At 48.4% G+C, this 14,625-nt stretch overlaps 2 protein-coding genes across 4 annotated transcripts in view; one reads left to right on the top strand and one right to left on the bottom strand.

Annotated features, from left to right (window-relative positions):
- Positions 1-14,625, bottom strand: part of SLC35D3 (solute carrier family 35 member D3) — a 325,732-nt gene that overhangs the window by 124,933 nt on the left and 186,174 nt on the right. The gene's annotated exons all lie outside the window — the stretch shown is intronic.
- OLIG3 (oligodendrocyte transcription factor 3) lies at positions 5,194-11,339 on the top strand. Of its 3 annotated transcripts, XM_080998432.1 has the most exons (3): positions 5,194-5,598; positions 5,705-5,874; positions 10,050-11,339. In XM_080998432.1, the coding sequence occupies exons 2-3, from the start codon at positions 5,870-5,872 to the stop codon at positions 10,825-10,827; spliced, it is 783 nt and encodes a 260-aa protein (XP_080854558.1). In that variant the 5' UTR covers positions 5,194-5,598; positions 5,705-5,869; the 3' UTR covers positions 10,828-11,339. The 3 variants fall into 3 exon arrangements, with proteins under 3 accessions (XP_080854558.1, XP_080854559.1, XP_080854557.1); XM_080998433.1 differs by lacking the exons at positions 5,194-5,598; positions 5,705-5,874 and adding an exon at positions 6,571-6,789; XM_080998431.1 differs by lacking the exons at positions 5,194-5,598; positions 5,705-5,874 and having other exon boundaries at positions 9,874-11,339.

Here is a 14,625-nt window from a genome sequence, read left to right as displayed (position 1 = left end):
CCCATAATGTCTACCTGGACTCTGAAAAAGACTGAAGTCTGTGGATCTACCTCACAATACTAACACAGTCTTTTTATATGCTCAATGTAAGGATAACATTCTGGGTTTTCAGCTAGAGCCAGACCCCTTGCTACTGCAAAATTCTACTTCTCTATTAAGGACAGAAGGTGAACCATATCAAACATATAAAAAACTAAGAACCAGGAGTCTGATATTAGAGACGTGTTTTCCAGCTGGAACAGAATCCCTTAGTAAAAATCAAGTCAGCACTTGCTGCCTATAGACGTTCATGTGTTTCAAAGACTGCCAAAATGGAACTATATAATGAATCTTGCTGGTCCTAACCAGCCATGCTGTTTATGCATCATTAAAATTAAACTTCCACTTCTGCCAACAAATTACATTTCCTATATATTCTCATAATTAGCACTTCAGCAGCTTCTGCTATTCAGAGACACTCTCGCATCCTTGCATTCAAGGCTGTTTGAAAATGTTTCGAGCCAGTTCTGTCCTCGTCAGACATGATTTCTGCTCTTCATCAAACAGGCATTCTCCTTTGATGGAAAATGTGGTTCCAAAGGGGTGAGCGAACCAGCTGTGGTTTGGAAAAGAGCAACTTCTGTTTTCCAAATGCTGCGTGGCCCCCTGTCCCTTCAACCCACCCACCCTTGCCAGGGATCTTGCTTTCTTGAATCTGAAGCTCTCTGTCTTGCCAATCAAACTACTGGGGGGTTGATTCAAATGCAATGTTTACTTCCCCTCTAAATTATAATTCTGTTGAAAGAGTAAGAAGTGTGAGAGAGCTTTCCTTTGTGGTTGGAGCTTTCAGATCACTTGGTGGGAAATCTTACCAGATTCCCAGTTCATTGGTGCTTCATAAACCTTGATTTCCCATTCGAACCAGACATCAGGTGAACACGAGTCATTGATACCTGATCCATTTGTTTATTTACAGTCAGTCTTCTTTAAAGATACTAAGATGGGTAAAAAAATATTTGCTACATCAGCTTTAGGAGACTAGGGTGAGCTGCAATCCTAATCATGTCTACTCAGAAGTAAATCCCATTAAATTAAATGGGCATCAACATGGATTGCAGCCTGAATGGATATCAAGTGTGAGGGATGAGAATACCCTTTCATCCTCTACCATTGGGAGGCTTCCTTTTGGCCCTCCACCTTCATGATTTTGCTGTTTTGCTTGCTGATGGATTTATGGCATTTTATTGTACTCCATTGCATATTTTATTTTAATATGCTGCCTGCCAGTTTGCAGACATTTGGGCTAAAATGTGGTATAGAAATAAATTGTAATAATAAAATAATAATAAAATTAATTGTGTGCAAATGTAGGCTTTGGTCCCACTCCTTGTTACTCACTCATAAATGTTCCTGACATAAACAGGACTCTAACAAATAGCACTTGTATATTGTTAATTAACAAGACCTGTCCCATTAGGAAAAAATATTGCCATTTAAGATAATCTTATATAGATTATTCTGGGCTATTTATGTTCATCCTCAGCCTATGTCCGTGAAAGGTCTACTCCAAATCAATGTGACTTTTGTTTAAGAAATGCATTTCCAGCATGAGGAACAGATACAGGGGAAACTCTTCTCATTGTTAAATTGCTTGAACAGATTGTATGTACATGTACTCTGTTGTTGTTCTTTTAATTATAGGAGACTTAATCAACTTTCTGGGATTCTGGATGAATTCTGCACCATATTAACAGTTTATGTTAGCAAGGGCCATAATAATTTATATTAAATAATAGGTGTTCATTCTAATTTTTCTTTTTTCCCACCCATTTTCCATATTACATTTGCAAGGGTACATACAAAATGTATGGGGCACAATCCAGCTGAAGTCCCACATGCAAGTGCCATAATTTTAGTAAGAGAAGCAGGGACATGCTTAAATGAGGCCTGTTGGTTTGCAACAGGAAATAAAAGTGCTGAACTGAATGGCACCCACCTGTAAAACGAATGTGATTGGTCAACATTTTGTGTTTCTTACCAAACCCTTGAAACATGTATGTAGGCTAGGGAGATGGGGTTCTTGCCCCCACTTGATATCTGACATGTGTCCCTGGAAATTGTAATACATGAAGTGACCTGCTAAAGGCACCTTCAGTCTTAGCATCACTCCCCCCCCCCAAAAAAGTTAGGTTTTTCCACACGAGTTTAAATCATTTTTGCATTTCCTGTGCCTGCAATGCACATGCAACTGGCAGTGATAACATCAATCCAAAACACCCTTCCTTTGATATCTGTTCCATTGCAACCTGCATCAGACTATAAGACATTCATACTGTTTATTTGGCTTGAATCTGCTTGTTCTTATATGGGGCTGCCTGCAGTGCACATGTACTTGAGAGACAGTGTGGTGTAGTGGTTAGAGTGTTTGACTAGGACTTGGGATCTTGTGGACCAGGGTTCAGATTCCCACTCTAACATGAGCGTTCCTACCTCGCAAGGTTGTATGGAGGAGAAAAGAGGAAAGGTGAGATATCATCATCATCATCATCATCATCACCCTCCCAACGAACAGGGGATTAATCACTTAGTAGTCATGCAGAGGCCAGTGGGGGCTGGCTGTCAGGGAAATATAAATTCTACTTTGAGTAGCACGTGGTATTTGATTTCTCCTCCACATTAACAACATCTCAGACATGGCACAAACAAGGAGCACCTCAAAGTAGTTTCTTTCGTGTTGCGGTTGGGAAACGGTCTGCCTTAGTGATACCTGAGGCATTGCGTTTGCTTTATATGAGCATCACAAACCCGACAGAGAGCATCAGGTCCACATCCAGCCTCGCTCCACCAGCGGTTCCTTCTTAAAATCGAAATACAGCGTCTCGACGCTCATCGCGAGTGGGAGGGTGGGGGACGCAGAGACCCGAAAGCTGCAATCCTGTGCAAACAGACCTGGTAGTCAATCCGCTTGAACACAGCGGGACTCACTTCCTAGTAAATACGTCAAGGATCGCGGCGTAAAACGTTGCGCACAGGATGTCCCAGGTTCAGCCTCCGTCATTTTCAGGTAGGGCAGGAGGGGGGCCTCCTGGCCTCCTGAACCCTGGAGATCCGCTGTCACTCATTGTAGACAATACTGAGCCGGGTGGACCGTGGCCTGACTCAGTACTTGGGCAGATCCCTATGCTCCTGTAAAAACAAGGGGTCCCACAGAGTCCGCCTGCCTGCCACAAGGAGCGCCTCTCCATAGCACAATGACTGAATGCCGATCCCTTGTGGGTGTGTCCATTTGCATGCAAGTAAAACCCGCGCAATACAAGGGGATTTGCTCCGGGGTAAGCAGCTGGGCAGTGTTTGTGGTGGGGTAATTTGTTTATTTTTCTTGTTTTTATTATGCATTTTGCGGTGGGGGGTTTTTCCCTATTGTACGTTGTGAACCGCCCTGAGATCTACGGATGAAGGGCGGTATACAAATTTAATAAATAATAATAGGTGTAATAATTGCGTAATGCATCGTCCTATGATTGCCTTGAGGAAGGTTTTAAGACTCGGGATTGCTGCTGCCTTGTTAACAACGGGAGAAAATAAAGCACTGTTCCTTCCCTGCGCCCAGGCTGTCTGGTCTAGGGGGTTCCATCAAGGAAAGGGCCCCGGCGCTTGTGCACGGAAGTCAAGGGGATCACTTCAGGACAGAGACCCAACCTCTCCAACGGCCAAGCTCTGGTCTGCTTTGGAACCAGATTCTTTAGGATATGGATTTACTGATTGCATTTATAGCCCACCTTTATTTCTCCCATGAGCTCAATGTAGTACACGTAGTTCTCCTCCTGATTTAACCACCCAGCAACCCTGTGAGGTAGGTTAGGCTGAGACTGAGTGGCAGAAGAACGAGGAATGAGGCTGCAAGGTTTAAGTGGGGCTCGCTCCCAGGTGAGGGCGCCGAGGGACAGCTGTCTAAGGAGGAAAATGAAGGGGCTCCTTTTAAAAATGTAGGAACAACTGCGCGCTATACCCGATGACTAGCATGCTTTAGTCACCAGGGAGCAGTTAAGAAGGAAGGGGTGTCTCCATTACCAAATGTTATAATCACTCTTTTAACTTTCCTTCATAAGCTAGTTGGGTCCTCGCCATATTGTAGCCCTATAAATCGAGATTATGTTACCTTGTGATGCAGTGGATACAGTGGTGCCTCGGGTTACATACGCTTCAGGTTACATACGCTTCGGGTTACAGACTCCGCTAACCCAGAAATAGTACCTCAGGTTAAGAACTTTGCTTCAGGATGAGAACAGAAATTGCGCGGCAGCAGCGGGAGGCCCCATTAGCTAAAGTGGTGCTTCAGGTTAAGAACAGTTTCAGGTTAAGAACAGACCTCCGGAATGAATTAAGTACTTAACCCGAGGTACCACTGTATTTTGGAGTCCCCAAAAATGTGTGCACGCGCACGCATGCACATTCACACACACACGATCAGACATTTTAAAGTACAGTAGCTAGATTTTACACGCTCCGTATAGACATGCTTATACAGTAGAGACAATCCTGTAAAACAGGCTTCCTCCACCTCGGCCCTCCAGATGTTTTCAGACTATAAGTCCCATCATCCCTGACCACTGGTCCTGCTAGCTAGGGATCATGGGAGTTGTAGGCCAAAAACATCTGGAGGGCCGAGGTTGAGGGAGCATGCTGTAAAACTTCTGGTTTCGATGCAGCTTGATCCAAGTGCCAGTCCAAAGTTAAACATTTTTTAAAAACCACCACCTTCTTCCGTGAGGACTAAACGTGAAGAACGCGGGGGAAGGACCCAGCTTCACCGGGACGCTGCTGCGTTGGTGACAAGGCTTCAGAGCTGGAACAGGGTGTAAAAGTTGCAAAATGTTGCCGAGTGTTTCAGGCCATGTTTTTGGGAACAGTTGCGGCTCAGTGAGCGGGACTTGGTTTCGGAATTACAGCTCAGCCATCGAACGCATTGGGGGGAGGAATGCCCCATAGCATGCAAAAAGTGTTTTTCCATCCATATGGAACGAATGCCTGATCTCCCTTTCCTCCTCACCCCCAACTGGGCCGCTGCTTTCGAGCGGGGAGAGGGGAGCTCTCCAGACGCCGTGCTTTGCTAGACCTTTTCCGTCTAGCAGCTCAACTGATTGAGCACGAGAATCTTAATCTCATGGTTGTAGGTTCGAGCCCCACGTTGGGCAAATGATTCCTGCATTGCAGGGGGTTGGACTAGATGACCCTCGGGGTCCCTTCCAACGCTACGATTCTATGAAGACCTCCATTCAGGGTCTCTCAGTTTCCCATCGAGGGTCAGCAGTCGAGCGATGCAGGAGTGGGGCGGGCTGGGAGAGGCGTTTGCTCCCCGATGAAGCAGTTGCTTTGGAGAAATCCGTAGGAAAGTCGTGCTCGGGCGGTCCGGGACTGCTCGGTTCGCAGAGGATCCAGCAGAGGGCTCCGCCCCGGGAGGCGACTTGAAGGCGATGGGCAGTCCCGGTTACTCGTCACGGGACCGGGGGAAGGCTTCACTCACCTCCTCCAAACATCGTCCTTAAGTCGCCTTGGCAGTGAATATCGTTCATTCCGACGGAGGAGCTCTCTGGACAGCTGCCGGTGTACTTCAGGATGGTCAGTCTTCCTTTCTTTCCTTTTAAAATAGTTCCGATTTAGGAAAAAAAAAACAATTACGCTATTATTAATAATACTATTAATATTTTTAAAATGCATTCTCCAGAGTAAAGCGAGGAGACCTCGCCACCGGCTTCGATCGGTACTTCTAGGGTTCTCATGCAAGGAATCGCGCCCAAGAAAGGACCGAAGTGCTGTCAACTCGGAGGCTTTGGAAAAGTGACGTCGCTTCCAGGTCGAGCCTTTGGCTTGGAGCCGCATCTTCGCCGAGATGGGGTAAGACTGGGCTCCGTGTGGGGGTGCGGGAATAAAAGTATGGGAAAGGGTTGAGGTTAACTTGTCGCTTTAGCCTCTGCATATCTATGCAGAAGTAAGTTCCACTGAGCTTAGTGGCGCTTACTCCCAAGAAAACGTGCGGAGGACGGCAGCACAGATCTCTTAACATCATCGGAGATCATGCTAAAATGAAGTAGGTCTGCTTGGAGCAAATGGTCTGGGATTAAGGAGCCTCTAAATATTGGCTTGGCTTCACTGTTTTAAAAGCTTCCATTGCTCCAGGCAGCCTCGCTTCCAGTTCCGTCACTTGGTTGGGGATTTCCTCCATCTCAGGGACTTAAAGGAGGAAATGCGGAAGATCGATATTATTTCTGAGTCTGGTTATTTTCAAAAACCTACCTTTTCTTTCTTTCTTTCTTTCTTTCTTTCTTTCTTTCTTTCTTTCTTTCTTTCCATAAAGTATTTAAAAATATCTACCGTACTTTTCCCCCCTTCCCTGGTAGAGCTCCGCTGGAGAGGGATCCTTTATGCCTGCAAGTGCTTTGGGGGAGCAGGTGCTGCGAAGGCGGCACCCCCCTCTTCCCCTGGCAGACTTCCCTGGATTTAAATTCTCTCGATTTAGAGAGTGGCCACGCGCTCTGAGCGCCATTCGAGTGCCGGAAGGTGGGAAGGCTCAGGCGCGCAACTACTTTCCTGAGTTCACACAATCGAGGAGTGCGCGCGCCTGGATCGAAGAAAACCCACCAATAAAGGCCGAGCAAACTTCTGCACGTATGTTTGACGGATCTACGCATACGCATATCAGCTGGCAAACAGACTGCAAGCCTTTGCTCTCCGTCGCGGTGTCCAGCACCATCTTCAAGACCCGGAGCAGCTATCGCGTGTCTTCGCTCCGGAGCAAACTTCTCTTGACAGGTCTCCAGAAGCTGAGGCGCGCGTGCGCCTTCCTTTTCCAGTCGCTGACCCTCTGTCATTCAACCCTTTCCAATGACAAGCGAGATTGTCAACTAGTTGCCCCAACAGTCAAAGGCGCATCCCTTTGGCCTGCCCTCAACCATTTCCCAAGCCTTCCCCCCGCCGGCCCTCGCATGCTTCCTCCTAGGCCCTCGGCCTAACAAATTCTCGCACGGTCTCACCACCGAACCAGTTGCCAAAGTCCCTGGCTTTTCTGCGCGGTGATCCAACTCACATTGAACGAGGAGATTTGGGCATCCTACACACACCTTTGAAGCACAGTCGAAGCACACCCCCCCCCCCAAGAATTCTGGGCACTGAAGTTTCTTAAGAGCTGCTGAGAATGGCAACTGTGAGGTTTAAACCACAGTGCCCAGAATTCTATGAAAGGATGAGTTGCAAAGGGACAGTGTGCCTTCACTTAGTCCCGGGAATTCCAAGCCCAAGGCCAAGACTGAACCCCGCCTCTGCCTGCAGGAGGGCACCCACGCAGTGGCACTGAGTGCCAAGTGGGGGCTGCTGCAGACTCCATGCTAAGGTCCTCATTCCGTGCCTATTTCTTGGGGCAGGAGATGCGCCATCAATCTCAGCGGGCTGGATTTTCCAGTAAACGTCACTGTGAGCTCTAGAGTTACCTGGGGGTTAGATCCACAAATATTATTATTAAGCATTGAAAGTACTCAATTATCTGAGGTTCCCCCCCCCCCCCCAGCAGAAGTCTGCCTCCCGCAATATCTTATTCACCGGGTATTTTTACTTTGATTTCCTTAAAAAAAACTCAACAACTTTGGCTGCCCCCCCCCCCAACAAAAATCCTGGTTACGCTCACAGGTTAGTTATCCTGAACAAAATGGGACTTCCCTTTGAGCGAAGAGTTTTAGAAACGGGTGCCCTCCTCGCTCAACAATAGGCAACGGGGAAATAATCGCCGCAGTTGCCTCTCAATTTGGTTTGGTCCCAGTAAGTGCGCAGAGGAGAACTGGGGTCATGGTAAAAATTCTAGTTTGGATTCAGGCATTTTGAACTCAGTGGCATTTACTTCCAAGTTAACATATTTAGGGGTCGGGGTGGTCAGTCGTTTTAGGAGAACTACGCTGCTTTACCTTACAAATTTGAGTGCACATTACATTGGGTGTAGTCGTTTCTGTGCTGGCTCCGCTTTGCAGAATGTTGTCCCCCTTGGTGACGTGTGGCAGAGGCGGCTTCTTTTTTTGCTTACTTGGGGGTCACTTGTTCACATGCACGCGCACGCGCACACAGACACACGCGGAGTTGTTGCGCCGTTTAGGATGCCTTATGCATATTTCCGCAAGACAGAAAGAAACGAACACTGCGTGAGCCAAAGGAATGCGAACGGAACCGAGTCCAGTTTCATCTGTGAGCCATTTCCCGCAGACTCATAAACTGATCTGAAAAAAACAGATTTATTTGAAAGTTAAATCCCAGAGAATCAATAGAATTTGCTTCCCAGTAAATGGCCTAAGCTAAGCGCAATACTCGAAACTATACTCTCCGTTGAATCTACGCAGTCTCAATCATATTTTAAGACTGAAAGTTTTCAGAGATATTGGGGAGATTCCAATATATATGTATCCGCGCTCACTTGGGAAGCAAGTTATCCCTGTTTTTTCCCGTCCAACCAAATAAACAAACTCAACATAACTTTGAGAAATGATAAAAGAATTGGTAAGTCCATGGAGATGTCAGGCAAAACTCCAATATTTTAAACTGAAAAACAACAAAAATATAGTCTGCGAACCGCCGCGTTTATAGTTCACAATAATAATAATAAAATAAATTTATGCATCAGTAAAGCCCTTGTCTACCGTCTCTGGACAGCCCAGAGGTATTATGAGACGTTGGGGCGGGATAAATTATTTCGAAAAGTGAGTTATTCAGGAACATGGCCTACATTTTTATAGAGTAAACCAAAGCATTCACACGTCGATTGGACAGTACCGAAGCACGCTTTCCTCTGAAACCGACAGTAGGGTAAACCACAACCCAGTCAAAATAAAAACAGCCCCTTTAAATGCACTGGGAAGAGGGGATGAGCTTCAGGGACAGCAGTCTGATGCGCATTTCAATTAAGACTGCAGTCCTATCTCCACTTACCTGGGAGCAAGCCGCCCTGAACTCACAAGGCATTGCTTATGAGTAAGCACGCATAGGATTAAACTGCAAACGATATTCGTTTGTTCCCGCGCGGGGATAGCTAACCTGATCGAGCGCCACGGATTCTGCCGGGCAGCGAACCGCGGCCGAGGAGTGGCATCATAAAGCCTACTTTCTCCTGAGTAGCCTCAGAGTGTTCCCCCAAACCTCATGGAAACCCCTCGGAGGCTACTTCGGAGTAAGATTTCCCCGCCTCTTCTCTACACGTCGTTTACTCAAAAGTACTTCTAACGGGACTTGCTTCTTAGTAAACATGCAGAGGACGGACAAAACCCGACGTTGCTTAAAGGAGCACGAGCGCCTCCCTAAGCTCGGAGCTGCGGGGATTTGGAAAACCCAGCTCCCGGCATGTTGGATCGTGTCTCTCTCCCCTCCTCCACTTCCTAACCCACCACCCACCCCCTATTTATTTGACACATACCAAGAGGGAGGATCAAAATGCCCCCGCCCTTAAGCCCCGACGAGGGTTCCAGCCTCCTCCCGGCCCGTCGAGGAAGAGAGGCCAAAGCGAGCGCAGGCTGTGCGCACTGTCCTCCCCGGTGGGGCGGGGCTGCCGTCTCCGGGACTCCCGCGGGTCCCTCGGCTGAGGGGTCCGCGGGAGGCTCCGGCGCACAATGCCTGCGAAGCGGGGTCCTTGCTAAACGGGGCCGTCCAAGCTGAAGAATGGCGCGTCATCCCGAAACAAGCCCCTTCGAGGCAGGAGGGCGCCTTTTGTCTCTCTGGCTCGCCCGCGGCTCTATAAAAAGCCCCTCGGCTGGCGAGCCAGCCTTAGAGCGAGCTCAGGCGCGCAGCCGCACGCACACGAAGCCAGGCAGCTCTCCTGGAGAGGGAGGGGAGAGAGCGAGAGAGGCGGGGAAGGGGGATCTCCTTCTCTGTCTCGACCACTTTCATTCTCGTTGGCAGAAGAGCTTGGTGGCCCTCCTGCCTGCCTGCTTGCCATTCCTCCTCCTCCTCCTCCTTCCCCTCGAGCGGGGAAGCCCTTTCTTGCACCTTCCCGGCCCCTGCACCCAGACCATGAATTCTGACTCCAGCTCTCTCTCCAGCAGAGCCTCCTCGCCAGACATGGAGGAGATGTACCTGCGGGACCATCACCACCACCACCATCACCACCACCATTCAGTCTCGTCGACGCAGAGCGAGGTGGGCCAGCGCGGGCCGGGCGAGGGCCTCTCTCGGGCCGGCTCCAAGGGCTCGTCGAGCGAAAGCAGCAAGTACAAGATCAAGAAGCAGCTGTCGGAGCAGGACCTGCAGCAGCTGCGGCTGAAGATCAACGGGCGCGAGCGCAAGCGGATGCACGACCTCAACCTGGCCATGGACGGGCTCCGCGAGGTGATGCCCTACGCGCACGGGCCGTCGGTGCGCAAGCTCTCCAAGATCGCCACGCTGCTGCTGGCGCGCAACTACATCCTGATGCTCACCAGCTCCCTGGAGGAGATGAAGCGGCTGGTGGGCGAGATCTACGGCGGCCACCATTCGGCCTTCCACTGCGGGACGGTGGCGCACTCCGCCGGGCACCCGGCCCACCCGCCGGGCGCCGTGCACCCTGTGCACCCCATCCTGGGCGGCGCCTTGTCCTCGGGGGGCAACCCGTCTCCGCTCTCGGCTTCCCTGCCGGCCATCGGCGCCATCCGGCCGCCGCACTCGCTGCTCAAGACCCCCCCGGCGCCGCCGGCCCTGCAGCTGGGAGGGGGCTTCCAGCACTGGGCCGGCTTGCCTTGTCCCTGCAGCATCTGCCAGATGCCCCCGCCGCCGCACCTCTCGGCTCTCACCACGACGGCCAGCCTGGCCCGGATCTCCACAGAAGCCAAGGACCTGCTGAAGTGAACTCGCCGCCGCCTCTCAGAGGGGGCCTTGGCCAAGTCTCTCGCCCGCCCGCGGGAGGGTCTAGCGAAGACCACCGCCCGCCCCCTCGGAAAAAAAACCTCTCGCTGCCCGGGAAGCCACGGGGGGGGGGCAAGCCGGAAGGATTCGAGAAGGTGAAGCAGCCCAGAGGTCCCGCGGTGTCGTCGCATGCTTGATTCTCCTCCTCCAACTCCTGTTTTCCCTTCTCTCTCGCTCTCTCTTTCTCTCTCCCTCCCTTCCTCCCTTGTCCCGTCTGATGTTGTCTCCAAACTTCATTTGCTGTAACCAGGGGAACGTGTGTGTGTGTTTAGGGGCAAAGGACCTTGCAAGGTAACCTTTTTGGTTGGATTCTGGGTGTTTTGTTTTTCCTGTGATTTCTTTTTCTTTTAAAATCCCTGTCAATTCAGGAAATAGGGAGAGGGGAGGGAACGAGAATGTAAATAAGTGCTTGATAACGGATGGGGGGCGGGAGAAGAGATGGCTCTCTCTCTCTCTCTCTTTCTCTCTCTTCATTGTACTGTACTTGTTCACAGCCGCAGAAGCGGTCGCTTACTTGGTTGGATTGCGGTTCGCAACGATTTCGCCGTATAGGAAAGCGTGGAAGGGTCATTCCTGGAGCTGAAGAGTGTGCGGGCTGATTTGGAAGTAAGCTCGTTTTAAAAACCAGTGGCCAGGATCCTAGTGAAGTTTGCAATCCTGTGCAAACTTCATCAGGACTTCTCAGTCAAGCCGTGCAAGTCAGTGCAAGTACAAGAGTTAGACAAAGTAAGAGGACTTACTTTGGATTAAGTCCCGTTCAAACCTGCGGGGCTTCCTCCCGAGAAAAGAGGGGTGAATCCTTTATTTAAGGGTGGGGGGTGCGTGGGGTTTATATCCACTGACGCTTATTTCCAGTGTCTTCTGGGCTAGGGGAGTTTAGACGACGAACGGTCCGATCCACAAACCAAGGCCTTTTATACCGGGAACATAAACCTTTTGAAAATAAGAGTAACCCAGGGACGCTAATTGGCTAAACTCAGCAAACTGGCTTGGGTTCGGCTTTTGAATCGGACTGCACGTGACTTTTTCTTTTTTTAAGTTACGCTGGGGCAGGTACAGGAACCCTTTTAATTTTCCGACGGGGCGTCCGTTCCTCTCAAGCGACTGCATGCGTGCTTCGAGCTTACGTTGTTATTATTCGTATCCAGACCATGGTTTTTCGGACGGCACCAAGGCAGTTTTCCTTGTAACAAGGATTTAGGAGTGCAGTCTCGACGGGCCAGCCCAGGATCTTCTTCCCTCTAGACAACACAGCTTGCTGCCTCCCCGCTTTGCCCTGGAGCCGTCCAGCCTCCCCGCACTAGGTTAGAGACAACTCTTCCACGCCGGATCCGCCGCGTCCAGCTTCCCCGGCCTCCCATCCTTCAGTCAGTCCCATCCTGCATGCGGGCTCGGCGTCCCCCTGACTCTCCCTCGGAACTTCCCCGCTCTCTCTCTCGCTCTCTCTCTCTTTCCCGTTCCCCCTTTCTGGGCGCTTGCTTGACACTATTTTGTGAAGGGCCTCACAGACGATGACGTGTCTTTATTTTTTATATATTCTTGAGAACTATCGATATATTTATTATTATGGACCAGTGTTTCTGGATGAAAATTTCAAATTAAAAACGGTGAAATGATAATTCAAAAAAAGATTTGGGTTTCTTCTTTTTGGTTCTACCTCCTTCTTCGTCTGAGGGGAGGTAAACGAGAGCTGGTTTAGAGTGGGACTTGTTTCAAAACCAATGAAAAGCTGCTTTGAAGGGGTAAAGCCTTGCAAGGTGAGGGAGACTTAAATGCGCTGTACGGAGTTGAAATCTGAGTAAAACTGTATTCATGTATTTTTTGCAAACTATTTGGGAGAATGCCGTAGTAACTTGGTGGGTATTAAATCGGAGAAAGCGGGGGTAGAATCCGATTGCGAATATGCTTTATGCCTAGGACGCACTTACTTAGAAGCAAGTCCCATTGTATTGTTGTTGTTGTTGTTGTTGTTGTTGTTGTTATTATTATTATTATTATTATTATTATTATTACATTTCTATCTCATCTTTCCTTCAGCGAGTTCAAGACAATATACATGGTGAAATCAGTGGGGTATTTGCGAATAGGTGTGAGGAGCATCCAAAATAAATAAATATATATATATATTTAAAACCCTCCAGATAGAATTTTGGATTTAAAAGTACATTTAGGAGAATTTCCCGATTTAATTTCCGGTTTAACAGGTCCAACTTCCCACTCTAACCTCCCCTATTTTGTGCACCAAATGACATGGAACATAGGTTGGTTTTTCTTTTGAAACAGGACTGAAATCTCCATGAATTCCTAATACGCATAAAATGACTGCAACACTCACAACAATAGCCAGACTTGGTAAAAACAAACGCCGGCAAGCAAAGGGGAAGAATAAATCAGAGCTCTTTGTGCCCAAAAGAAAGTGTGGCGACGAAACCCCGAAGTGAGGGGCTCGTTGATTCAAAGCCATCGTTTGCCAAACTGAGAAGTCGAACTCGATTTCCTCCCGACTCCCACAGCAACCTAATATATATATATCTATAAATCTTAAAACTAGTTATTTATTCTTAAATGAAACCAAACGAGATGTTAGTTAGTCCTCCCCTGCAGTCTTAAGGGGCTGTTCTCATAAGATCAAACGAGAGAAATGAATCCGTTCGATTTAAGTAACTCTAAATTCAATACGATTCAGTGGTGCCTTGACATTTTTCATTGCCACACTGATTATGTTTTTATTTATTTATACATACATACATACATACATACATACGAGATGAAGTTTATTCCGCTGGCCACGGAAGGCTGAGAATGAAGACATTGGAAATGGCCTCTGAACTTAATTCACTTGATTGGTTCCCGTCACCAGCCAATGCCCATCTGTCCTGCGCCTGGACCTCCTGCTACTGGACCAAAACTCTCCTTTGATTTGCCTTGCGTCATTCTGCGGAGAACTTCGTCTGGGCTTCTGCTTGTGTTTTGCGATGGGTGTGGGGGGGTGTTTTATTTTTTTACTTTGAATTCACGTCTGACTTTGCTGTGGTTAAAAGAAAAACACAACAACGTACAACACTTGAGAGGGACGTGCAATTCAGACACCTCTTCCTCTCTGGGATAGTTTAAAAGTCGTGGGGGGGGGGGTTATATTCCAGAGTAAGTGGTGCCAGATTGATAGCTAGAAATATATATACATTAATGCTATAATTCAAAGTACTGTAATAGGAGAACCCTTCCGAGGTTTTCAAAGCAAGGCTGCAGTTGGTAAAATTGGTCGGTTTGGGGTTTTTTTTTTACTAGCTTTAAAGGGAAGGAGGCGTATGTTAGGGGGCTGGTGATCATTTTCCCGTTGATGCATTGCCCTCAGCGACAAGGAAAGCGAGAGACATAATTCAGCGAGAGATGCGATCTACCAAATTCATCGCTTTAGAAAAAACAATATAAATAACAAGGGAGGAGACGTGAGTGAAAGGGTTGTTTTTGAAAAGAGAGAAATAAATGAGGGGAATGAGTAGGGGAGAAATGAGTAGGACTAAATAATTTGATAACGACTGTCATTGGAGAAATAAAACATTATCTTCACCCATCATTTGCAGCTTTCCAAGGGAAATCCATTTGTTTCTTAAAAGGCAAATGTTTTATACCTACCATAGCTGCCAAGTCCCTGGGGTCCTGGGTGCTTGAGCACCCACAAAATTCCCCATGAAGGGGCCGGGCACCCACAAACTTAGGTGCCAGGGCCATGCACGCTGC

The sequence above is a fragment of the Podarcis pityusensis genome, assembly GCF_964106645.2.
Source record: "Podarcis pityusensis genome assembly, chromosome: 3".
NCBI classification, from domain to species: Eukaryota; Metazoa; Chordata; class Lepidosauria; order Squamata; family Lacertidae; genus Podarcis; species Podarcis pityusensis.
The sequence above is the reverse complement of the archived record's forward strand: the minus strand, read 5'-3'. Positions and strand labels throughout refer to the sequence as shown.